Here is a 27,361-nt window from a genome sequence, read left to right as displayed (position 1 = left end):
TAGAATTATGCTCTTCTATGTAGTATTATAGTAAATACATCTGGAGTCCAAAGGGTAAGGCCAAGGCTGTGGACAGCTGCACCTCAACCAAGATCTAGAAGATGCGTTTGCCAGTTCAGGGTTTCTGAAGTTAGCAACATGAGCTAGAACTGCAGCATGTAAACAGAATATGCTGTGCTGCTCTGATGACCAGATAAAGGCAGATAGCCAGGCTCTTAGTATTTACACCAGGCCTGGGCAAGCCAGAGGCTTCATACTGGTGGTCAGTCATAGGGGCCTTTCTGCACTTTAGCACAGCTGCTGAAGCAACAGCACCCAGCCAGAGGAGCAACCGACTAATGTGAATTTGTGCACCCACAGCCCCACTGTGTTCCTTATCAGCCTGGAATGCAGTATATCTCTGACATTACAAATAAGCCCTCCAAAGTTTGGAATGCATTGGCACTGTCTCATCATATTTCAAGGTGGTGAAGAAATATGAAGTTTGTATCTTTAGGACATGCACTGATGGCTGTATTAAATGGAGTCTCTGAAGCTACCCTGCCAAAGTGATGCTGGTAATGTATTTTGTGACAACTATTAGTCCAGAAATGAAGGGGCAATTAAAATTCCATTTGTTAATTATAAGAAGATCACAACACCATACATAAAATTGTTGAGTAGGCGTTCGCGGACCAATTGTTAGAAGTGCTCCACTGGCATTACACACTGGATGCATCACTAAAACCACAGCCAAAGAACTGCTTTGATGGTCGCCATCTCTGAAATATAATCCATGCTTTAGTAAAGAAAAACACAAATGAAAAGGCTGTATGGACCATTACAGCCCAAAGCTTGCAGTGCAGATTGTGACCAATTCTTAGGGGGGCTGGGAATGAAAGGGAGAGAGCCCTTGCATAACACTGCAGACCCTGAGCGTGACTGACAACATCCCAATGATTATGACTAATTGGTATACTGTGGATGATCAACTCAGAGCAGCAGCCATTTATTTTGTGCTAACCCAAGGCCGTAATGATAACAAAAAAGTACTTTATACAAGAGCTCCAGGATTCTAGAAAAAACATAAATACAACAAAGAATAACTAAAAAAACAGAGCTAGGGAACCTTTGGCCCTCCAGATGTTGCTGAACGACAGTTCATAATTCCCATCATCTCTGATCAAAGGCCATAATGGTTGGGCCTGATGGGAGTTGCAGTCCAACAACATCTGGAGGGGCAAAGATTCCCCAGCCCTGCTATACAACATATACATCAACAAAGAGAAGCAACGTCCTGTTTTTTTCCCCTGCCCACTATCTATTCCCCTCCCTTTAAGGATGCTTTAGTCATACCTAGGCGAAATCTGCTTTCAAAACAATGGGTTTGTCAGCTGCACATACTCACAAGCTCTAGGCATTTGCTCTTTCCATAGAGCTATATCTTTACCTTGTTTGGCTTCCAGTTCCTCCTGCGTCAGCTGAGGCTTCTTCTCTTCAGCAGCAGTACTGGACATGGCAAATGCTGTATGGCTGTTTGAGGTGCTACTCGCATTCTCTTGACCTTCCTTGCCTTCCTCCCCCTCCTCGTCACTGTCATCATCGAGCTTCACACGGTTTTTCTCCAAAGGGAGCATATCGTTTTCTTTGGCCCTGATTGCAAAGCTTATCGGCGCAAAGGATGCTGTTAAAAGGAAAAGCGCTAACTAGTAAGATATTGTTTAGACAATCTGTATTGAATATTGCATGCTGGGGCTTTTTTTTGGTGGGGAGGGGAAGTAGCTAGTACAGTAAATAATTATATTATAGAATTCCTTTCTGAGGGAGGTTCATCTTGCCCCATCACTGTTTGGCTTTAGGCAACAAAAAACACTGCTTTTTCAGAAGGCATTTGGTGTGACTCATAAGTAGTCATTATCCTACGTACTAAAAGGAAACCCTATTCTACGAGTACAGATCCTTTTGTAACAAAGGCAGCACCACCTGTGCACAAGGGGGAAGGCAGCAGTAGGCTTGGGAGAACTTAAGCTGTGCAGAAGCACACACACACACACAAATCTTCAGGCAAGTATCTCAACCGAGGAATTCCCCAAGTGGCTAATGAGCATGCTCAGTTGCCACAGAATGCTGGCCAACTACTGGGAAAAATGGAAAACTGGAGAAAGGAGGAATAGTATCCTGGAACTGGGCACAACTGGCTGGCTTGAAATGTGAACAAGAGCAATCCACACTGCAACATGGCGTTGTGGGTCCCATTTGTGCTGTATAATGCTACTGGTGTTATAGCTTTTTAACAGTGGTTACATTTTTATCGTTGTTCATGTATTATGGTTTTATACAATTGTTTGTCACCTTGAGGATCTTTATGGCTTGGAAGTGGGATAGAAATACTAAAGAGAATAAATATTGTGACTAAGTATTCTGCTGTCTACTTCTTGAAACTCAAAGCCTTTTCAACATGTCGGCTTCTCCCTCCTCTTCCCCTCTGCTGACTTGAATGCTCTATAAAACGCAGATTCTTTTGAGACTGAAAATCATCCTGCTAAACAGGATGGAACAACACACATGTAAACCAGCACCAAGACATTTCTCTCTGCTATATTTTAATGGTCTCTTAGAAACAATGGAAAAACAAATGACCCCCAAAACTAGTTCTGCGCATTCTGTATGTACCTGTTAGGCTTAGAAATCCTCAAATGCCACTTAGGTGGCGAAGAAAGGGAGCGGAGAATCCTAACCTTATCCTCATGATTAAAGGGTGAATCCTGATCTGAAGGTTTAGAACTACTCCAAAAGCCTTTGAGAAGCCAAGGCTAGAATGATGCTCGGTTTTCCTAAGATAATGTCACTCACCCTCCTACATGCATGCAAGCACTTGAAGCTTTCCTTATAAGTCTTTGTGCTTTGAGCCGAAGCCAAATATAGGCAGCCTGCCTTTGTGTTTTGGAAAAAGAATTATGAACAGACACAAAGCATTTAGAATGGACACTTTACATAACCCTTAACTGTGGAGGCCACTGGTGGTTAGCTCTATCATTCATTTATATAGCAGTTTAATGCTTGAAAATCTTTGCCTTGTGCAGCCTTATAGCAATTATCATGCAGTGGTAAAATGGAGCTGGCAGAGAGGCAAACAGGCCATGAATGCCTGTAATGCAGCTCTAGTGCTGAAACTTGAGTGCTTCTGGCCCATTAAATTGCCTGACTGGGAGACTACCTGGGAACCATTCTTAAGCCACGTAAGCTTTTTGGAAGGAAAAGAAAGGTACAAAAGCTGTAAGTTAAACAAAACAGGCCTTGGGCTTTATGTCTGAGAGACAACTAAGCCATATTGCTCCAAATCTGATAATAGTTCCTTTGAAATGTGGCCTTAATGTTGCTCTTTACTAATATGAAGCACAGAAACATTACACACTCAGAGCAGTCAGAGAACGTCAACAGTTGAGGTGGAACCTGAACCCAGGCCTGGATTCATGTCTGATAGAAAGCTAATCACTCACAACCCTTTTATTTGATCTCCAGTATTACAGGTTGAGAGAGGGGCTGTAGTTGAGTGACAGAGCACCAGCTTTGCATGCAGAAGGTCCCAGGTTTAATCCTTGGAAGTGACAGAAAGGACCTTTCTCTATCTGATACCCTGGAGAGCCACCGGCAGTCTGAAATTGGACTAAAGGGACAAATAGTCTGACCTGCTATAAGGCAGCTTCATATGTTTCTAATCCCTAAGCCTGGAACCACGTGGTGGGATTCCTTTCTTGCTTGCTAAGACTACAAACAATGTACTTCATTTTTTTTCTTGGTAGTTATTTATCTTTTCAAAAGGACATTTTCAAACTAGGCTCCTTAATTAAACACCCTAAACCAGCTTGCAATTAAACAAAAAAGACTTAAACTTTTTTCACCCCTTGCCTCCTAAATCTGACAACTTGCTCACCGGGAGAATTTGCCAGGCTTACACAATGCTACTTTAAGACTTCTTTCAAAATCGACCTACAAAAATAATTACTTTGAGGAATTAATGACACTGCAGCACAGAATGAAAGGAAAGCCTATGCATTATCCCTCTATGCACGGTGTTTCACAGCTTGCCTTGCAACTGGCAGAAACTCTGGTTATACTGGAACGTTGTTCCAACCCTCTAACAGAAATGAAAACTGATGAACAACTCCGCCATCACTGTGACTATCTCTCACCCTCCCCATCACCACCAAAAAGAAGCCAAATAATTTCACACACAGCTATAGCCTGATAGCAGCTCTCTCTAAATTAAACACATGTGCAAGGGATGGCCTACATAAATTTCTTTCAGCTCCACTGCTGCCTGCTGTGAACCCCCCCCTCGAAATTCATAGGTTTGATTTTATTGGAACAAAGAATATAGAAGCTTAATCTGGCTAACTGATATTGATATATGATGTCTGTAAAGTTCATTTTCTAGATATTGCCATGATGGGCAGGGGGGCTTGGGGGGTAAATGACAGCGGTTTTATTCTTGACTTGATTGTATTTTGTTTTCTTTGTGGTAGTTTCCTTTGGTTAAAAGGAAACAGGCTGGATTTACTTCTTAATTTGAGATATATTCTATTTACGTTTTTCTAAATTTCAACAGAGGTATTTGTAATGGAATCTGTTCAGTTTGTAAAATCAATAAAATTAGTTTACAAAAAAAGAAGAAGTTTAATCTGGCAAGTATTCCATTCCTTATCAAACTAGAGTTTCAATCCTGAGATGCCATAGACCATGACTGGCCATATAAACCTTCATTAACATTAAGCCAAGTCAGACCGCTAGTCGACATAGATCAGGATTTGACAGCAGTGCAGAAGGTCCCAGGTTCAATCTGTGTTTCAGGCAGGAAAAAAAAGTATTTCCCAGCCCTGCTACCCAAGACTTTTTACACAGAGGTAGGTAGATAATTTTTTTCAGCCTGAGGGACACATTTCCTTATGGGCAACCTTTCCAGGGCAACATGCCAGTAGGGGGCAGGGCCACTAGCAAACGTGGGTGGAGCCATGAATGCAAACATTACCTCGGTACAGCATGATAGCTTCTACACACATTCATACACCGTCTGTCCTCTTTCCAGACAAACGAGGCATTATCAGCCTCAAGGACACATTCCAGCTAGGCAAAAGCACTCAGGCTGTGGCCTGGGGAGAGTTCCGAGGGCCAGAGTAAGAGTCCTGGAGGGCCACATTTGGCCTCCAGGCCTGCAGTACCCCATGCCTGCTTTTATAGGGACTGAACCGGAGACCTTCTGCTCTGTCAACAGCTGAGCTATGAGCACTCCCTCAGCAACCACACTAGAGTCCCTTCCGAAGCAGTCACACAGACCTTGGGACAATATTTTCGCTAGCGCGGTTTATTTGCAGAGCTGACTTAATTTTCTTAAGTCTCTATATCAACCTTCCCCAAACTGGTGCCCTCCAGAGGTTTTGGACTACAACTCCCATCAGGTGTAGGCAACACAACACAACAGTTTGAGGAAGGCTGCTCTATATCAGCTATGAACCAAAGACAAGGGATTTTTTGTGCACGTCCATAAATTGTATGATATTTTGAGTGTGCTCAAGATGTAAATTTGGATCCATGGGAGGCCCTACCAAAAGCAAACTGTCATCAACAACAAAATTCCTCCTAATGTGCACCAATTGTTGAACTGATGTCCTGGTGAAACAAAAACAAAGAAGAACTCTACATTTTAATGAAAGTAGAATGGCTAGCGGGGAAAAGCAACACATTTTTATTGCAATCAGCTTATCTAGAACCTATTTCTCCTCCATGGAAATCCCCCCGAAGTATGAAAAGACTAATTACTTGGTTCAGAGTCCTGTCCACCCTCCTCCGCCATCCTCTGAAGAGTTCAAGTGTTCAAAAGTCTCTTTTCAAGCTAACTACAGATTTATTTATTTGTAAAAAACACACACATTAAGACTGGATCCCCGCACCTACAGGCATACCTTTCACTAGTTTGCCATCGTTGAGAATTTTACTAGCGATTGGATCCTTTTTGTTATTTCCTTCATCAGTAGATTCTACATCTTCAGACGTTTGGTCAGTGGGAAACTCAGCTTCTCCACCAACAGTGTCAGCAGTATCAGCAGAGACATCCTCTGATAAAGATGCTACCTGCTTAAAGAGGAACAAATACAAGACAAATCTCACTTTTCAATTGAAAATAAAAGCATATGTAATACAATTAAAAGTGCTGGCATTTAAAGGAAGTCACAAAGTGGCACCTTTTGGGCAGAACAGCACAGGCTGCTCATTAAAAATCAGATTTCAAGCAGAAAATTGGATGCACCACACAAAATCTAGAATATGAACTCCCTTTATAACAATGCTATTCAGGTTTCCATGCACTCTCTGTTCCAAAGAGCAAATCATGGGGTTATTTTAACTACTTCATAACTTTAAAGCACATCTGAAAGAGCTACAGTTGATCTGCTTTCACTTACATGCTTCCTATTTAGCGCAAACCACAGTTTCCATTACATCTAAACCAGAGATTCCCAAGCTGTTGTCTGTGAGCTTCATTCAGGCGGCTCACATCATGTCCACATTAAAGATTCATGTTAATTTTAATTGTATTTTTATTGCATCTTTTGTTTCTTTTATTGCATTTAATTGTATTAGAATGGACTATTGATCTCACCTGAAGGGTGGTTTCCCCAGGTATCATACCATCAACTGGGTAGTGGTGCCACCTAGTGTCCAAAGGCAGGAATGCATGGGAGACAAGACTTCAGCTGCTCCTTCCGGCTTGATCCCATTACATTCTGGACAAATTGTACACTGGATCTGGACTTCTCTCTTCAGACAGAACATACTCGGCCAAAGAAAAATATAAGGAGCAGCAAACATACTAATACACATTTTGACTCAAACCAGAAATATGCATAAACAGTAGTCTACTAGAAGAACATCGAGAGCAGCCTTAGCAGTAACCTAACCTATGCAGCAGGTAACACAGGTGATATAATCTAAACTCTAGTGGATTGAAATAGGTTTAAGAGTTATTAGAGAATAGTAAAAAATTATCTCCAGATTAGCTAGGCAGCCGTTCTCAGCAGGGAGGACCCTGATAGTATGATACTGGGGAAACCACCCTTCAGGTGAAGCCAATGGTCTGTTTTCCCCAGGTAGCATACCATCAGGTGGGATGTACCAAAGCAGTCCCAGTAGGGTGGGCCCAGGCTGCCTAAGATGCTACTGCAGAACTTGCCTACCAAATGAGGCGTCTGCTGAAGCCAAATGATCTACTTTATAGCACCTTATAAAGGAAATAGGTGTGGACCAATGGGTGCATTGGTTGCAAAGGCATCCATAGTAGCCGTCGACCTTGTAGAATGGGCTGTGACATTTGGAGGCACTGGCATCCAAAGGGACTCACAGGCTAGAGTAATGCAGCCCACAACCAACGGGAGAGCATTGAACTGGTGACTTTCTTCCCCAAGGTCCTCGGGTGAAACAAGATGAAAAGAGATTCAGACAGATGAATATCCAGGTAGACCTTTAGGGCTCGTCATACATCCAGGGAGTGTCAAGCTTTCTCGAGGGGATGAGTCAGCTGAGGACAAAAGGAAGGCAAGACAATATCCTGATTGCAGTGGAAGACGGAATAAACTTTAGGTCGAAAGGTAGTATCTGGAGGCAACATCACAGAGTCCTGTGAAAGACACAGAGATGACAGGCAATGGACAAAGCTGCCAGATCCAATACCCTCCAGGCTGAAGTAACCGCCACCAGAAACAGGACTTTGTACGAGAGCAAACATAATGATGCAGATTTGTGAGGCTTGAAAGGTGGATGATGCAATGCCTGAAGGACCTTTGGAAGGCTCCAAGAGGGAAATCAATGCACTACAGGTGGTGACAGGAGAGAAGCCCCCCTCAAAAAATGCTTGACCAAGGAGTGTGTTCCAACAGCAGGCTGGTATGATCGTGCAGACAATAAGGATGAGACAGCTGAGCCCTGTATTAGGCTTCAGTCCCATTGAGAGACCCGTGTGGAGAAAATTGAGTAGGTGATTAACCTTAGCCCTGGAGCGATGGATCTGTCGTTTGAAACACCATGCGGTGAATGCTGACCATGTGGCCTGATATATGCAGACTGTGGAAGGCCTTCTAGAAGCCAAATAGTAGCTATAACATCCTTAAGAGAGCCCTGAACACCTCAAGTAATTCAGTTCAACACCCAAGCTGTCAGACTCAGCCTGGGGTCCGGATGACGAAGTGGACCCTGAGAGAGAGGGTCTGGCAATGATGGTAGACACCACGGTGCCTGGGTCAAAAGCGTGAGTAGATCTGAAAACCATGGCCTGCATGGCCAGGACTATCCGAGAACGTTCCTGATGAATCCTCCTGATTGTGCATCCTAACAGCAAAACCAGAGGGAAGGTATAGAGCATCCCTCTCAGCCAAGTTGTTGACAATGCGTCTATTGCTTCGGTGCCCTGTTGATGATACTGGGCAAAGAACCTTGGAAGTTGAGTATTCTGAGATGAGGCAAAGAGATCGGCTGCAAAGGGGACACATTGATGGTGCAGTTGGTGGAATACCCTGGGATGCAGTTTCCACTCCCAAGGAAGAACCTGTTGTCTGATGAGCCAATCCACTGCTATATTGAGGCCGCCGCTGAGATGCTCTGCTCTCAAGGAGTGTAAGTGACATTCAGCCCAGCTGACGATGAGAGTCGATTCCGCCTGGAGGGCCTTTGACTGTGTGCCCCTCTGACGGTTCAAATGAGCCTTCACACTGATGTTGTTGGTCCAAATGAACCGGTCAGATGAAGTCTTTGATGGAAGTGGGTCAGATGCACTGCTCGCAACTCCAGCAAGTTTATGCTCAGACACTGCTCGGAGGCCGTCCACTGGCCTTGAACAAAGAGGGAATTGCAATGGGCACCCCAGCCCAGAAGACTGGCATTGGTGGTAATCAGAGTCCTCTCGGGTTCTCTGAAGGGAGTTCCTTTCCACAGATTTCTGGTCACTGTCCACCAATGAAATGACACCCTCAGATGAGGTGAGAGATGTACTCTCTTGTGTCTGGAACTGGCAATGTCCAGCTGAAAAGACAGTAAAGTCCACTGGAGTGGTTGGGTATGGTGACAAGCCCAAGGGACAATGTGAATTGAAGATATGAGGAGTCCCAGGGCCTTGGCTAGAAGAATCAAATCCTCTATCCTTCTGGTCATCAGATAGTGAGTGGTGAGAATGGTGGCAGCTATTCTGTCTGGCGATAGAAACATCGTTGCACAAGATGTGTCCAAAATAGCACCCAGGTGCCGAAGCTGCTGCTTTAGAATTAGGTTGCTCTTCTCCCAAGTTCACAAGGAAGCCATGGTCCCTCAAGGCGTCAAGGGAGAGGCATACATGGATGGATGCCTGAGACATGGAGTCAGCCCGCACCAGGAGGTTGTCCAGGTAGGGGAAGATGTGGATCCCCTGGAGCCAAAGGTGTGTCACCAGAGCAACCATCAGGTTTGTGAACACCCTTGGAGCTAAGGAGAGGCCAAACGGAAGACGCAATACTGGAAGTGAGCTCAGTTGTAGGTGAACCTCAGGAATTTTCAATGGTTGGGCAGGATGGGAACATGCAGGTAGGCTTCCTTCAGATCGATAGAAGCCAAAAAGTCTTCCTCCTGAAGTGCCTCCACAATCAATGCCAGGGACTTCATCTTGAAGTGTTGACGTCTGACACAGGTGTTGAGAAATTTGAGATCCAGGATCACCCTTCACGAATGATCTTTTTGGGGCACTGCGAAGAGAATGGAGTAGACACCTGAGTAGAATTCAGTGTGATCCACCGGCTCTATTGTGCATATCGAGAGCAAGTGGCTAAAGGCCTCTGTCATCACTGCCTGCCTATTGGGAGAGGTGGAGAGGGAGGACGGTAGGAACCTTTGAAGAGGAAACTCCCAGAACTCTATACTCGAGTCACAGTATCTCTCACACACATGAATCCATTGTTACATGTCTCTAGGCTGTGGCAAAATGTAGAAGTCTGCCACCTACTGGGATGGTGTCAGTACCGGTGCTGAGAATGCCCTCCATGGCCAGCAGGTGGAGTATGCCTCTGGCATCTGGAGAACTGATTCTGGTTGCAGCTGAAGAGTCGCTGTCTGTTTCAGTAGCCTCTTGAGGACCAAAAGTTGAGGCCCCTACCTGCAGGCCATGAAGACCGACAGGACTGCTGGTACGGCGACGATCTACGGGCGGCTCTGCGATAGTCTCATTTAGTAGTGGCTAACACGGTCTTCCTCTTATCCTTGGGGTCAATGAGCACCACCCTGAGGGCCTCATCCCCAAACTAGAGGGAACCAGAATAGGAAGCTGTGGCAAGGTTGATATGAGCGGGGTTGTCAGCATCCCAGTGGCACAGCCAGAGGGTGCTACAGACTACCACTCCTGTGGATATACCCTGATGGCATATTGCATTGTGTTAAGCAAAGCATCTGCCACAAATGCTGTGGCCTTGTGTAGCTTGACCAGGGTTCTGCACAATCTAGCCTGGTCAGGCTGTGGGTCGAGTAACTCATCAAGCCACATCATGGGATAAAAACCAAAGAAATGATGAAATTTTAAAAGGGGTAGGCCTAGAAGTAGGCATTGTGAGAGCAGGGGCATAGGATATAAATTTAGAAGAGCAAAATTACCACAGGCCAAATCACAAGTGCCAAAGACACTTGAAGAGAGACACTGCTTACAAGTGCCTGTACGCTAATGCTAGGAGCCTCCAAACCAAGTTGGGAGAACTGGAGTGCTTGGTCTTAGAGAAGAGCATTGATATAGTGAGCATAACGGAGACCTGGTGGAATGGAGAAAACCAGTGGGATATGGTTATCCCTGGATATAAACTATATCGGAAGGACAGGGAAGGACGTATTGGTGGCGGAGTCGTTCTATACGTGAAAGAAGGCATTGAATCCAGCAAGCTCGAACCCCAAAAGAGGCGGACTCCTCCACACAATCGTTGTGGGTGGTGATACCATGCCCCAGGAGGGACTTAATACTGGGAACCATCTATCGTCCCCCTGATCAAAATGCTCAGGGAGATCTGGAGATGAGATATGAAATTGAGGAAGCATCCAAACTAGGAAATGTGGTAGTAATGGGTGACTTCAACTAGCCAGACATAGACTGGCCGCATATGTATTCCAGTTATGACAAAGAAGCAAAGTATCTAGATATTCTAAATGACTAATCCCTAGACCAGTTGGTCATGGAACCGACCAGAGGGACGGCAACCCTGGACTTAATCCTCAGTGGGGACCGGGACCTGGTGTGAGATGTAAGTGTTGTTGAACCGATTGGGAGCAGTGACCACAGTGCTATTAAATTAAACATACATGTAAATCAAGAAAATCCAACACGGTCACATTTGACTTCAAAAGAGGAAACTTCACAAAAATGAGGGGATTGGTAAAAAGAAAGCTGAAAAACAAAGTCCAGAGGGTCACATCACTCAAAAATGCTTGGAAGTTGTTTAAAAACACTATATTAGAAGCTCAACTGGAGAGCATACCGCAGATCAGAAAAGGTACCACCAGGGCCAAGAAGATGCCAGCATGGTTAACGAGCAAAGTCAAGGAAGCTCTTAGAGGCAAAAAGTCTTCCTTCAGAAAATGGAAGTCTTGTCCGAATGAAGAAAATAAAAAAGAACACAAACTCTGGCAAAACAAATGCAAGAAGACAATAAGGGATGCTAAAAAAAGAAATGAGACAAATAGTGGTAACGAGAGATGAAGTTCTAAGCTTAATGGACAATATAAAAACTGACAAATCACCGGGCCCGGATGGCATCCACCCGAGAGTTCTCAAAGAACTCAAAGGTGAAATTGCTGATCTGCTAACTAAAATATGTAACTTGTCCCTCGGGTCCTCCTCCGTGCCTGAGGACTGGAAAGTGGCAAATGTAACGCCAATCTTCAAAAAGGGATCCAGAGGGGATCCCGGAAATTACAGGCCAGTTAGCTTAACTTCTGCCCCTGGAATACTGGTAGAAAGTATTATTAAAGCTAGATTAACTAAGCACATAGAAGAACAAGCCTTGCTGAAGCAGAGCCAGCATGGCTTCTGCAAGGGAAAGACCTGTCTCAGTAACCTATTAGAATTCTTTGAGAGTGTCAACAAGCATATAGATAGAGGTGATCCAGTGGACATAGTGTACTTAGACTTTCAAAAAGCGTTTGACAAGGTACCTCACCAAAGACTTCTGAGGAAGCTTAGCAGTCATGGAATAAGAGGAGAGGTCCTCTTGTGGATAAGGAATTGGTTAAGAAGCAGAAAGCAGAGAGTAGGAATAAACGGACAGTTCTCCCAATGGAGGGCTGTAGAAAGTGGAGTCCCTCAGGGATCAGTATTGGGACCTGTACTTTTCAACTTGTTCATTAATGACCTAGAATTAGGAGTGAGCAGCGAAGTGGCCAAGTTTGCAGACGACACTAAATTGTTCAGGGTTGTTAAAACAAAAAGGGATTGCGAAGAGCTTCAAAAAGACCTCTCCAAACTGAGTGAATGGGTGGAAAAATGCAAATGCAATTCAATATAAACAAGTGTAAAATTATGCATATTGGAGCAAAAAATCTGAATTTCACATATACGCTCATGGGGTCTGAACTGGCGGTGACCGACCAGGAGAGAGACCTCGGGGTTGTAGTGGACAGCACGATGAAAATGTCGACCCAGTGTGCGGCAGCTGCAAAAAAGGCAAATTCCATGCTTGCAATAATTAGGAAAGGTATTGAAAATAAAACAGCCGATCTCATAATGCCGTTGTATAAATCTATGGTGCGGCCGCATTTGGAATACTGTGTACAGTTCTGGTCGCCTCATCTCAAAAAGGATATTATAGAGTTGGAAAAGGTTCAGAAGAGGGCAACCAGAATGATCAAGGGGATGGAGCGACTCCCTTACGAGGAAAGGTTGCAGCATTTGGGGCTTTTTAGTTTAGAGAAAAGGCGGGTCAGAGGAGACATGATAGAAGTGTATAAAATTATGCATGGCATTGAGAAAGTGGATAGCGAAAAGTTCTTCTCCCTCTCTCGTAATACTAGAACTCGTGGACATTCAAAGAAGCTGAATGTCGGAAGATTCAGGACAGACAAAAGGAAGTACTTCTTTACTCAGCTCATAGTTAAACTATGGAATTTGCTCCCACAAGATGCAGTAATGGCCACCAGCTTGGATGGCTTTAAAAGAAGATTAGACCAATTCATGGAGGACAGGGCTATCAATGGCTACTAGCCATGATGGCTGTGCTGTGCCACCCTAGTCAGAGGCAGCATGCTTCTGAAAACCAGTTGCCGGAAGCCTCAGGAGGGGAGAGTGTTCTTGCACTCGGGTCCTGCTTGCGGGCTTCCCCCAGGCACCTGGTTGGCCACTGTGAGAACAGGATGCTGGACTAGATGGGCCACTGGCCTGATCCAGCAGGCTCTTCTTACGTTCTTATGGAGGCTCTGGTGATCAGGGAGGCCGCGCAGGAAGATCTAACTGCATATGCCAAAGCTTCATGGGTTCTTCGAAGCATGAAATCCAGTCTCTGCTCAGATGGATGTTTGAATTGCAAATCACCTTCCTCGGGAAGAAGAGATCTGGAAACAAGAGCAGAAATGGGCCCATCTACCGAAGGAACTTTAAAAAAATTCATGAAGTCAGGATCTAGTGAGTAAAACCTCTCCATCCAACTCTCTGCCTCAGTCAGTGTCTTCCTCCTCTGGGGTGATGAATGGATCTAATGGATCAGCCTTGGTCTAAAGGGCATGTCGGCCTTTGCCTCTGGAGAAGTCAAAAGGATTAGGAGACAATGCCCAGTGTTGTTCTGGACCCACCTCCAACAAGGATGAGGGTCGGGCCCAATGTGTAGAGATGAGGGTAGGCCTTTGAATCTCAGAGGAGCTAGAACCAAGCAGAGTGCCTCTGAACTGGGAAAGAAATGTGTGGTTCAAAAGCAGATGTTGCAGGGGGTTCACATATGCAAAAGGATCTGCAGGCAACGGAGACTGTGGTGAAGCAGCAGATGGCCCAGGCTGCTCAGGTGTGGAAGTCAGGGGTTGTGAGAGGGGAACTCCCTGTCAAGGGGGCACCACTGGAGGCTGGTCTGGGAAGCCTTCAGATTCATCCTCTGAAGACTCAGCAGGTGAACGGAAAGCGGCTTCCAGTCTCTGTTGACTGTCAACGGAAGCACCACATGAAGATGAAAGACTGACATAGCGAGCTCATCTGTTAGCCATCTGTTTAATAGAGAGAAGTGAATTCTTGGCACGCTTGCAGGGGACGTGCTTGGAACATCTATGCTTAGATGACTTGGCCTTAGGCATAGCCCGAGATGTTGATGGCTGCGAAGGGACAAGCGGCTGCACATCACTGATGAGTGGCTGCGATTCTGTAATCGATTCCCTAAGTGCAGCGGAAGGCAGCTCAGCCATGGGTCGTCTCCAGAGGGTAGTGCTTGGGGAGCATTGCTCGGCACCCTGGGATCTCCAGTATGGAGTCCCGCAGGGGTCAGTTCTGTCCCCCATGCTTTTTAATATCTATATGAAGCCGCTGGGTGCGATCATCAGGAGTTTTGTAGTGCGTTGCCATCAGTACGCTGATGACACGCAGCTCTACTCCTTTTCATCTTCTTCAGGTGAGTCTGTCGACGTGCTGAACCGATGTCTAGCTGTGACAATGGACTGGATGAGAGCTAACAAACTGAGGCTTAATCCAGACAAGACTGAGATGCTGCTGGTGGGTGGTTCTCCTGACAGGATGGGGGATGTTCGACCTGTTCTGGATGGGGTTGCACTCCCCCTGAAGGAACAGGTTCGTAGCTTGGGAGTTCTTTTAGATCCATCCCTGTCACTCGAGGCTCAGATAGCCTCGGTGGCACGGGGTGCTTTTTACCAACTTCGGCTGGTGGCCCAGCTACGCCCCTATCTAGACAGAGAGAACCTTGCTTCAGTAGTTCATGCGCTGGTAACCTTGAAATTAATTACTGCAATGCGCTCTACATGGGGCTGCCTATGAAGACGGTTCGGAAATTGCAGCTTGTGCAGAATGCAGCGGCCAGACTGCTAACGGGGACCAGACGGTTCGACCATATAACACCGATTCTGGCCTGCCTGCACTGGCTGCCTATCTGTTTCTGGGCCCGGTTCAAAGTGCTGGTCTTGACCTACAAAGCCCTATACGGCACAGGACCACAATACCTGTTGGAACGCCTCCCCCGTTATGAACCTGCCCGTACACTACACTCATCATCAAAGACCGTCCTTCGAGTTCCTACTCATAGGGAAGCTCGGAGGGTGGCAACGCGGAAAAGGGCTTTTTCTGTGGTGGCCCCCGAACTGTGGAACGATCTCCCAGAGGAGATACGCCTGGCGCCATCGTTACTATCTTTCCGGTGCCAGGTTAAAACTCTTCTCTTCACCCAGGCTTTTCAACATGTTTAGTATGTGCTGATATTGTTTTAATTTTTAACATTTTAAACTTTTAATGTGTTTTTATATTGCTACACGTTTATTGTATTTTTGATGTTTCTTGTCTTGTGAACCGCCCAGAGCGCTTCGGCTATGGGGCGGTCTATAAGTTTAATGAAATAATAAATAAAATAGTAAACATGCGCCCTCAATAGTCCAATGACGGAGTCTATACATGCCACACATGCACAGACTGCAGGGTGCAGTGGAAGATCAGTCAACACATGCACAGATAGAGGGGTGCAGTGGACTGAGGTAGGCCAGTTGTAACATGCCCACGGTAGAGGGGAGCGGTATGACCTCAGGCAGCCAACATCTTTTTTCCCTTGTCTGTCTCTCTTTTCTTCTGTTTTTTTGTGTGTATATATACACACACACACACAAAATTCCTTATGATGTTTTTCCTTTTGTTCTCTGTTCCCTTCTTCTCTTAAATGGGAAGGGGAAGAAACAGGAGGTGAGCAGAGACAGTCAGGCATTGGTGGCACAGAGCAAGAAAAAACGTGGGGAAAATGACAGCCAAAATGGCGGACAGAGGGGTGAAACACAGCCAAACAAAATGGTGGCTCCTAACGGCAGGAAGGCAGCGAAACAAAATGGCAGCTCTGATGACTCTAAAGTTGCCTAATAAGATGGGGGGGGAAATGGCGGGAAGCCACTCAGTGATGGCCAGGTAGCCGTTGCTGGTCCTGGAGCTACCGTTGTGAGCCTCTAAAGACTCGCTGAAAGTGAAGCGAAGCAGAGCTGCAGCCGCGATCTCCAAGATTGAGGGGTGGTCCAGGAGCCACTCAGGGCAGTAGGTGAGGAGAAGCCACCACCGAGCCCGCTTGAACAGGGTGAGGTGGGAGTGGAACAGGGCCACAGCGCCGGCTCCAGAAGCCAGTTGGGCAGGAGGCGAAGAAGACGCAGCCATGGGCAGAGGGGCTGCCAGTGCAAGCACCAAGGCCAGTTGGGGTGGGAGGCAAGGAAAAGCCCCCGTCGTTGCCAGAGGGCCGCCACAATCTCGGAGAGGAGACGGGCAAGGACAGGAGTGATTGGAGTCACAGCCGAGAACTCTGAAAAGTACAGGCTGCAAATAATTGGAGCCAGGAAAATTGGGAGATGGGCAAGGCCAGGGACGATCAGACTCGCAGCCGCGAACTCCAAAGGTACAGTGTCAGAAAAAGGAGCTTGAAGAGCCACAGAAGCGAGCTCCGAGAGGCGGGCAGGGACGTGAAGGGAAGGGAAACTGTCCGGCCCCCACAAGAAACCCCTAGCAAACCCAGGGAAAACCCTTGAAAATGACCAAAAATATACCAACAAAATATACAAACTCCCAAGGAAAGAAGAACACTGAACAAGAGAAAAGACATGACTACCACAACAACGTGGAACAAACTCACAGAGCTAAGGATCCAACCTAGGACAAAGGCAGGAATGGAATGGGATCAAGCCGGAAGGAGCAGCCGAAGTCTTGACTCCCGTGCATTCCTGCCTTTGGACACTAGGTGACACTACTACCCACCTGATGGTATGCTACCTGGGGGAAATTTGAATTCTATGGAATGTAAATTGTAATGCAATATAATAAAATATAAGAAACAAAAGAAGCAATCAACATACAATAAAGAATCATAAAGCATCTAGCACAGCACATTCCAATTGCTACAATAGGCAGAAAAATCATTCAGTGGTTCGCCAGGACTATCAGGAATTTGCAGGTAGTTTGTGGGGGAAAAGGTTTGGGAACCACCAATCCAAACCACCCAACTTTGTGTTTGTCCTCCATATCAGGACTGCACGTTGTATTTTTAAGGTGGCTTGCAATCCTGGTTTGGAGGACAAGCCGAAGTCTGCCAGTTCAAATGTAACAGAGAGCTACAGGTTACACTAAACAGGATGGAATTAAATTGGAGCACACATGAAGGGCAGTGGCATGAAAACAGGGTTCATGCCCTCCAGATGTTGCTGGACTATAACTCCCATCAGCCTCAGCCAGAATGTCCAGTGGTCACGGATTATGGGAGTTGTAGTCCAACAACTTTGAGAAGATACCATACTGGCTACCCCTGCCAGAACTGCAAACAATGGCTTGACCTTATGTGTAAACCAGCTCCAAGGGTGATACAGAATTCGAATCTCTCATATCAGAGTCCAAAATTATCTAAGAGCTGCATCATGGTGGCTTCAGTTCCTCACAATACACACATCATATTATTAAACTGATACCAGCTGACCTGCCCATTTACTTACTGTTAAATTTTCATTTTATGTTCCTGCTATTAATGAGCGTGGAGATTTTAAGGAAAGCATAGCAGCAGCGATTCTTTTGCAATGATTCAACTATATTTGATATTGCTCTTTCATGCCCATTATGGTATTCAAGAGAGTCATTAAAAAGCACTGTGCTAACAACTTTACAGTAAGAATGTACAGCAAAAGTCTAATGTAAGAAATGGCTAAGTTTAAAGTTTTTTTTTAAAAAAAAAAAACAAAATACGCTGAAATCTTTAAGGAACAATCTTAAAGTTTAGTTTCACTTGTCTGCTGCAACTAATGATACTAATAAAATTTAAGAGTGTTTCTGGCATGCACTTTTAAGCATTAGTAACTCCCACTGTTTTAAAAAAGGATGAACACATTAGGTAATAATAAAACCTGAGTAGTAAGAATTTATCTTCAAAAGAAAAAGGGGCACTTGAGTTAATTGGTCTAATTTATTCATGGCACGACAGACTTATGCCAGAATTTGTTTAATGTGCTCCAGCTGTAGAACAACTCAACGTATGATTTTTGAAAAGACAGACAAAAGAAAGTAATTTAAAACTGATACCGAGAGGCAGTGGGTAAAAACATGAAGTGAATCAAACAGCTCAACCCAGTATCACTCACTCTTAACAGGCAGCTGCTCTCCAAGGCCTCAGGCAGGGATGTTTTCTTTGCCAGCCCTGCTGCCTTATAAGTGGAGATGTTGGGGATTGAGAACTGGAGAACCTCCTACATGCAAAACACATGTTCTGCCACTGAGTTATGGCTCTATACACTACACAAAACCCATCTGACACAACCCCTCTCACATCCATATCTAATAATTCAATGGTACAGAGTTAAATGATGGAAGAGGCAGTGATGGCAACCAACATGGATGGCTATTAATATATCATATGTTCAGTAGCAGAATTTTTTAAAATCTATATATACTTTTTAAAATGCAACATCCAGTACTGTTTGCGAAGAGTCTGATTATCTCACTATTCTTGATACCAATACACAGAGGATTAGAGAGAGGATGAAGGAGAAAACTTTTAGCTAGAATGAAAACCTAGCAAACCTCTTATAGTCTAGGTTACATTTCATAGTTGCCTTGTCAGACTACTGCATTAGCTCCTATGGGTGTTCAATGGAAAGGTATGTAGATGGGGCGTACTCCTGGATCCATTACTATTGCTTGAAGCTCAAGTGGCTTTAGTGGTGCGAAGTGACTTCCATCAGCTTCGATTGTTGCCCCAGTTGCACCCCTATCTGGGCAGGGATAGCCTAAATTATCTTATTTATGCTCTGGTAACATCTAGGTCAGACTACTGCAATGCATTATACTTGGGGCTGCCTTTGAAGATAGTTCGAGAACTCCAGCTAGAGCAGAATTTGGTGGCCAGATTTTTGACTGGGGTAAGTTGGTCCACACACCAATTCTGGCATGGCTGCATTGGACATTAATTAGTTTCCAGGCTCAATTCAAAGCGCTGGTTTGGACCTATAAAGCCTTATATGGCTCAGGACCTCAATAGCTCAAGGACCTCCTCTCTCTGGATGAACCAACCCGGACCCTGTGTTCGTCAGCAGAGTCCCTTCTTTGTGTACCTCCTCCACTGGAACCTGGAGAGTGGCAACACGAGAACAGGCCTTTTCAGTGGTAGCCCCCCAGCCATGGAATGCTCTTTCTAGGGAAGCACGCCTGGTGCCTTCTTTATTCATTTTTAGGTGCCAGGCAAAGACCTTCCTTTTCACTCAAGCCTTTGATGTATGCTGTCACACTTAGGTTTTTTCGTTTGGGTTTTAAGTTTTCTTATTTTTTAAATGTTTTAAAACTTGTTTTATACTGTATGTCTTCAAATCTGTTGCAAGTCTCCTAGAGACCACTGAGTATGAGGTGACTAACAAATGAAATCACCATCATCATTGGAAAGGCCACAGCTTGGTGGTAGGGCATCCACCTTGCAAGCAGAAGGTCCCAATCACGATCCCTGGCATCTCCAGGGAGAACTGGGAGAGACTTCTGCTTGAAACCCCGGAGAGCCATTGCCAATCAGTGCAGACAATACTGAGCTTCCTATCATTCCAGGCCATCACTTGACTGGGAAAGGGTGTATACTATTTTATTTATTTATTATTTGATTTATATCCCGCCCTTCCTCCCAGCAGGAGCACTATTTTCTAAATATTATTAAGGAGCAATATTTTCTTTGTGCCAGATGGTGAGAAGGAAAAGGAATGGAGCAGGTGGATGCATGACTGGCACTGTGACTTCCTACTCAAGAGCCCCCCCCCCAAGTATCATCTGGAGTTTCTCCCCTCAAATATCAGGCAACCCACTACTGGCAAACAGGAAGTTATATTTCTGTGGGTTTGTAAAGCACAATTGTTTGGGCTTTGAGAAATGCCTTAAGCCAATGATGCAAGTTAAATCATTATCAACACACTTTACTAACAAAATAGGAATCCTCTTTCTTACTAGGAAGAAAAAATCTGAGCCATCCGTGGTTTTCACGAGTATTTTAAAACCTTTAATGTTTTGAGAGTTCACAATGGAAAGCATTGTTACAAGAAGCATTAATGCTTTTACTGTCACTTCAAGAAGATTGATGGTGAAATAAAGTGACTAAGAATTATTTCATGACCAGGAAGCACTGCTCAGAAAAGGCTGTTAGAGACTTAAAAGTTATTAAGAATTGATATACAAACTGAAAACTGTGGACCTTTAAAGATATTTAATGTCCCTTTCTTTAAAAGGTTCCTTGACTGCCACTAAGTAGCCAGTTCTTCAAAATCTTCTAGAAACAAGGCTTGAGGACTTTCAATTATGGAGACGGGTTCGTATTACAGATTTCAGATTCCAGGCATTTAATTTTTTTTGAAAAATGGAAGTAGTAATTAATTAATTCTGCACCTCTTGAAAGTGTTTAAAGATAATGCAATAATGGGCAAGGGAAAAAAGCTTTATTCTGATTAGCAGCTGGCAATTAGTAAAGGCCGTATTTTGAACGGAGCAAGGATTGAAGCATTCAGCAACACTGGATCTACCTACCAGCTCAGTCGTGGGCAAGCAGACACACCGGCAAAGGGTTCTTTGACACCCTCTTCCCTGTTAGAAGTAACCTAGGCTTTAGCAGAGCCATCGTGCACCTCACCTGCTCACTCCTCTGAATCTGCCAAATATAGGCAAATAGGCACAGGCGACTGAGGTACCTGGAAGCTGGGAGGCCCTGCCAAAGCTTTTTGTTTATAGCAGCAGAGAAGGAACAGGTTAAAGAGCCCTTTAGCTGATAGGTTATACGGCAGAAAGTTTCTAAATTGCAAATGAGGGAGGGTATGCCAGGGTCCATATGTGAAGTCACTGGGATTTATATTGAGCACCCCTGCCCCCCGAATGATAGTTGCTTATCCTTATACTATATATTCAATGACAACAAGCCAATTGTTTTAAGACAAATAAATTAAATCACTGCATATAAAGGGGATAAATTCAGGATTAGTAAACTTGTTTGCCCATCATGCCATATTACAGTATAGAATATGCAGCAAGTAATCTGAGCAAATCAACCTGTTTGGGCCTCAAATCTCCCCTTCTGCTGGTGCTTCAAAATCCACTTCAATTACTCTTTTGGGGTGGCCTATATAATTGCATCCATCATCTGATCTTTGTTGCAGCTTTGGGGATGGCTTATCTTGGATCCCAGCCCCATTTTTAAGTTGTTCATCACCTGAGCCCAACTAATGCAATTGCAAATTCAGGGTTTCCGTAGCATTTAGGACACTGCTTATTTGGCATTTGTGGAGGAGTTGTATTAGTTACTGTGGGAACTAAGTGTGGGATCTAGGTTCAAAAGGTTCCAGATAGGCTCACCAGTTTTCTGTTTTTGAGCTGACACCTTTGGGGTCCACATAATTAATTCCTTGGGAGCTACTTTACTCATTGGTTGCTCCAGGCAATCCTTTTCTTCCTCATTTTTCTCAGCTGGCAAATACTCTTGAGAGACTATGGATCTTTGGAAGCTTAGATGGATGTACTACCTGAACATTAGGGTTTAGTTGGAGTGGAAGTTCTGAAAAAGAAGCCATCAGCTGATCTTCCAAGGGCTCAGCAGGTGCAAAAATATGCATAGGGGGCACAGAGTTTTGGTTATGAAACGGTAACACTTCCTATTGTTAGTTGTCTGCTGCTGTATCTGGATTCTCCCAACCAATGAGGTCAAATCTAATTGGTGTATCTATTCTACCCTGAGCTGCCTCAGGAATTTATGTACTCATTGCTTGGATGTGTCTTTTAATCACCAAAGGCGACTAAATGAGATCCTTGAAGACCCTACCTACCATTAATCCTCTATAAAATAATTTGCAATCACTTTCAATCAAATGTTAAAACTAAGAATACTTTCTAGTTTTTTTAAAAAAAATAAGACATATAAGATCAATTGCTCTGCTGCAGAGATTTAATAAATTAAAAATCTTGCATTTCCTAGTAAATCGATTCAGTGTCACAGGATTTTCGTAATATCAGTCAGAATCCAAAGGCCTTTTTAGGCTTATGGAAAGACTTTGACCTACAAGGTGGAATTTAACTCTTTGAAAAGTTAAAACATGTCATATACATGCTGTAAACCACCCAGAGAGCTTTGGCTATGGGGCAGTATATAAATGTAATAAATAAATAAATATGAAACTGATTTTAACACCCCCTCCCCAATTTCAAATGTAATTTGCTACATGGCATAGGGTGACTGCTGTTTATAAGCCTGCCCTGAAAATAAGTCTACAAGGTACATGAATCCAACAGGCATCAACAAATCCACTTGCCAATGGACCAACGCCCCAATCATCTGGGGAAAAGGATGGCTAGAGGTTGCATTCTCACCCTGCAGCTTGAAGGTGGTAAGAAATACCAGAAATACCTTTAAAGTGGTTCTTATCCAAAATCTCAGCACAAGTGGGGTAAGACATGACCTCTGTCCACCCCTCTCTCTCCCCCTCTGCATATGCCAGAAGATCTCCTTTCACTTGTGCTGGGCTATGGAGAATTAAAGAACCAACACTTGGGGATTCTCTCTCTCTGTCTCTCTTCATTTTTATCTTCTCCATATCCCAGCACAAATAAGGGAAATCTCTGCCTCCCCTGCAAACCCTCTACGTGTGCAAGAGGACTTGGATGGGGAAAGCACAAATTGAGTCTAGTTAGCAAGCCACACCAACGCTCGTGGATCTCAGCCAATTCTCTTTTCCATTTTATGGACGACAGGCTCATTAATGGTGATTAGGTATGATAGCTAAATGGAATTCTGTGTACCAAGGGAGTGTGCCAGCTGCTGGGAGTGGAAGAAGTAACAGCACGAAAGAGCTATTGTCTTGATACCCTGCTTGTAGCATTCTGGAGGACTGGTTGGCCGCTTTGTGAATCAGGATATTCAAGGAGGTCCATCTGATGGCCTGACCCATCAGGTATTCTTATTTCCTTAAATTACAAAACATCTCTGCCAACCACGTGGAGCCAATTCTTGAAGTGCTACAGGTGACAAGCTATTTGCAAGCCTGGTCTAAAGCTCCCCTGGGCTCTTGGAACTAGTATACAGACCTTTGGAACATACCCACTAGATCTAGGTCATAATATACTAGCAGACTTTCACCAACAAGCCCAGTTGAAAACTAAAACTAGGGTTTATAGGGGTCAATATGATTTAGTCAAAACTCTCGTTTTGATTAACTTCCCCTGAAAAACAATGAAGAATTGTTATATGCAGCATTAAACTGAGTAGTGAAATTGTTTAAAATGGGAAGAGTATCCTGATTCATTAGTATACCCACTATTAATTTCAAAGGTCACCTCATCCATATTATTGTGAAATGTGTGAGATAGTTTCCTAGCAACAATATTGTGACTTTACAACCTGTTTTATAAACATGAATTTGCATTATAAGCTATTCAATCCACATAAATGGAAAATACCAAAGTAACTCATGCACAGGTTGCATTTAGTGACCTATTCATGTTGGCATGCCACAAGGCTGCCTAGGCAAAGGTAACACTGGGCATTTTTTCAGAGGACAAGGCAGAATAGTTTCACATTCCAGAAACAACTTGGGTATAATTTTTAGCCTCTAATATGCTTTTGGACTAAAACACTAACTCTATCACTGCTGGTACAACACAAATGTAGTTTATTTCAACTGGTGGTTTGTATGGCACCTGTGAGGGCATGAAGAGCCAGTCATCACTACCACCTGGACACCCAGGGAAGTTAGCATTACTCTGCTCTTGCTGCCCCACAAGTTGAGTTCACAGGAGGACATTTCATTCTAAATGGACAACTGGATCTATACTATATCTCCTGCTATAGGCCAGGTGGCTCAGTTTGCACCTTCATCCTAGAGTACAGCTGTACCCTCTGAGCTTCTAAAGACACTCGTTATCTGTCCCTACTAAGCAGGCACCCATCCAAACAATTCCTTGTGGCCCAAAGTGTGGGACATTGTTGAGTTTGCACTGCTTTGTGTTGTACAAATCCCTGGGGAGCTTTCCAATCGATAGCTGCTGCTTCTGCCCCCTTTCTCCCAAGAAGAGAACCCACACTCTGATGACTGTCATCAACAGTCATTGACCAGAAAAGTCTGCCACAGGCACACATCCATGCTTCTCTAATACCCGTGTGCTTGACTTTAATCGTAAGCCAATTTTGGCTGAAAAGAATAGCATAAATAAAGCAAAGTTTTAAAATCTGGCAAGAAGTTAAGAAGTTTAACATCTTAATCTCATCATGTCTCACTTCCAACCATTACGATTGCAAGAATTAATTCCCTATGCTATAAAGAAGCTGCAAACTGATGACCAACACCTGCTGGGAGTTTGGATTTATGAAATCACATATCCAAGCGTCAGTTACACTTTTCCCTTTGTGCTCAGCTTTTATTTATTTACAGGACTTAAGTCCACTCTAACAGAGCACCTGAGGTAGCATTACCATACAATAAAAGCAATACAAAAATACTATTAAAACTAAATTACAGCAGAGGAAGAACACCACACCTGGAAGGCTAAAAAGCATCAAGAGAAGACAAGTCAAATAGTTGCTAAAAAGAAAAGAAAGGTCTTAACTTGGCAGTGAAAAATCACAGGAGATAGGGGCAAAAGAGGGAGACAGTTCCACAGTTTGAGTGCAGCTACAGAGAAGGCCCTTTCTCTTACTTCCACTAGCTGTACCTCATTTGGTAGTGGAACATGCAGCAGGGCTTCTTCAGCTGATCAAACTGGGTAGGAAAGGAGATGTTTTTTAACCTAGCCCTAACCTTCTTAACGGGCTTCAAAAGTTAATGACCAGGATCTTAAAGGCACCTGCAAAGAAGCCACTCGTGAGTAAAGATGATAAAGGAGTAAAAGTAACATGCTCCCTAAAATTGGCTCCGGTCAACACGCTTGCAGCAGTATTTTGTACAAGCTGAAGTTCTGAGCACCTTTTAAGCATGTTAATGGAAGAAAAGGCTATCAATGGCTACTAGCCACGATGGTTATCTTCTATTCCCACTGTTGGCAGCTTTATATCTCTGAATGCCAGTTGCTAGTAATCACAAGTAGGGACAGTAGCTTTTGCACTCATATTCTGCTTGTGGGCTTCCCACAGGCATCTGGTTGGCCACTGTTCAGAACAGGATGCTGGGCTAGATGGGCCACTTACCTGGTCCTGCAGGCTCTTGAGTAGCCGCACATACAATTAATTAAAGCAACCTATGCTTTATTATTGTACTAATGGTTGCATGTTGCTATAGTCTGTGTTTTGCCAAGATAACATGTGACATAGATTTTACAAGTGAATTTACTGGAGCTGGTTTCTCCTTTGTTGGCTGACCTACTCAAGTCCCCAGGAATGTAACATACCAAATAAGATGTTACACTGTTGCTTCCTACTTTTATCAGCCTACCTTTGAGCTGTCACTGGCCTCTTTCTGAAGAAAGAATTGCTTCTTAAATTCATAGTAGGCATTGTACTGGTGCCAAGGCTGCAGGAACTCAAACCTGTTAAGAAAGGAACAAAAACGTAATTTGTAGAAAAACACACCCCACAATAGCAACCATCATTTACTATTCTACTACTCCAGGCGCTGGAAAGCTATTTGATATTCTGAAATATAATAACTTATGCCTAAATGCCCAGAAGATATACATTCAGAATCACAAGATTCTTAGGCAATAAAGCTTTATCATTAACTTCAAGTAGTCCCTTGAATTTTAATATATGGAATTACAACATATTACTCCAACAGCTTTCTTTGTAAAGGAGACTGTCAATAAGAGAAGGACAAGCTGTTCACTTACACCATATCATAAAATGAAGTAATTAAGAAAAAAGGCACTTGCACTCACCTTGGATCATTCTTGGCACGGACACTGGTCTCAAATTTAATCCCATTCCTAGCAACATATTCAGCAAGCTTGTCAATCACGGGTTGGATGTCCGGGGGTGGGGGAATGATGGCAACCACAGAAGGAATCGTGCTGAAAAATGTTGGCAGTTTATTATTTACATAGGCAGAGAACATAACATGCAGCCATAATAAACTACCGATGTTTAAGTTATGAAATATTCAGTGCCCAAAAGTGACTTTTTTTTAAAAAAAAAGCTAGAACTATGTCTACTGGATTAGAAAAATCCACATGCTGCACACAGGCAAACATTTAAAACATTATGCACATCTGTGTTAAGATCACTAGATGTGAACAATTTATTTTGGCACCAAGATTTGTGACTTTACAAATTTTAAAAGCTTTTCAATCAGGGTGCCAGATAGCAGGGAGTGGGAGAAATCCAAAGGCCTTTTTTATAAACCATTCTGATTTCACAACGTCCATCAGAAAGTAGCCATATACTTGAATCTTTTCTGTGTAATCATGAGGACTGGCAACTTGCTTCAATCCAAACTTACAATGCATTTTAGAACAAATTCTTTGTCATACATGCTGATGTGCACCATATACACAATTCCAATTAATTTTACAATGTCATTTGTCTGATATTCCATTCTTATACAATTGTAAAGAACATTTAAAGATCATTCAGAATAAATATTAAGATTAAAAGAAGGTTGGAACACTTTTTTTAAAAAGCAGTACTGGCATAATCACTGACAGATTTTAAACTGATGAGAACCTAAACAAAAGCCCACTCCTTTTGCATTGTTAATGACACACAGCTTATTGTTTTGCTAAATTACACACTGTCCAAACAGGGATCAATTTCCAACAAGAAAACATTAGTATTTGGAACAGATTTCAGATAACAATTAATTAGCCAAGTATTTATAATGGAACTACAGCTAAGTTGAACTAAACAAAATAAAGGCAATTGCACTACAAGCCACTGTGGTGAAAAATGTTTTCGTGTTCTGAAAAGATTAATTTGAGACTTTGAAAGAAGCATTTCTAAACAAAATTATAGAATGCCCTTGAATATGACGCGCACAAACTGAATGCAGACACCAAAGGTATGCTGATCATTTAGCACTTTTCCCTTAGAGACATGCCAAAGCCCAAGCCTCTTTAGGAAGCAGTGAGACATCCTTTCATTTCAGCTGACTTTTAAATTATTACTATATTAACAAAACACGAAAACATACTTTCAATGTATATCAAATAACAATTAGCAAAAAACCCCACGATGACATGTTTTCACATCTGGTT

General features: G+C 43.6%; 1 protein-coding gene across 3 annotated transcripts in view; it reads right to left on the bottom strand.

The window, feature by feature from the left end:
- Positions 1-27,361, bottom strand: part of SFSWAP (splicing factor SWAP) — a 137,607-nt gene that overhangs the window by 54,076 nt on the left and 56,170 nt on the right. For 2 of the 3 annotated variants that reach the window (XM_061602318.1, XM_061602320.1), the window contains exons 9-12: positions 26,048-26,179; positions 25,606-25,699; positions 5,940-6,111; positions 1,430-1,663 (exon numbers count right to left, since the gene is read on the bottom strand). In XM_061602318.1, the coding sequence (XP_061458302.1) occupies positions 1,430-1,663; positions 5,940-6,111; positions 25,606-25,699; positions 26,048-26,179 (632 nt within the window). The remainder of the gene's footprint in view (positions 1-1,429; positions 1,664-5,939; positions 6,112-25,605; positions 25,700-26,047; positions 26,180-27,361) is intronic. The other variant, XM_061602319.1, reaches the window with a different exon arrangement.

The sequence above is a fragment of the Rhineura floridana genome, chromosome 19 (assembly GCF_030035675.1).
Source record: "Rhineura floridana isolate rRhiFlo1 chromosome 19, rRhiFlo1.hap2, whole genome shotgun sequence".
Classification (NCBI taxonomy): Eukaryota; Metazoa; Chordata; class Lepidosauria; order Squamata; family Rhineuridae; genus Rhineura; species Rhineura floridana.
This window is presented reverse-complemented; position numbering and strand designations above follow the sequence as displayed.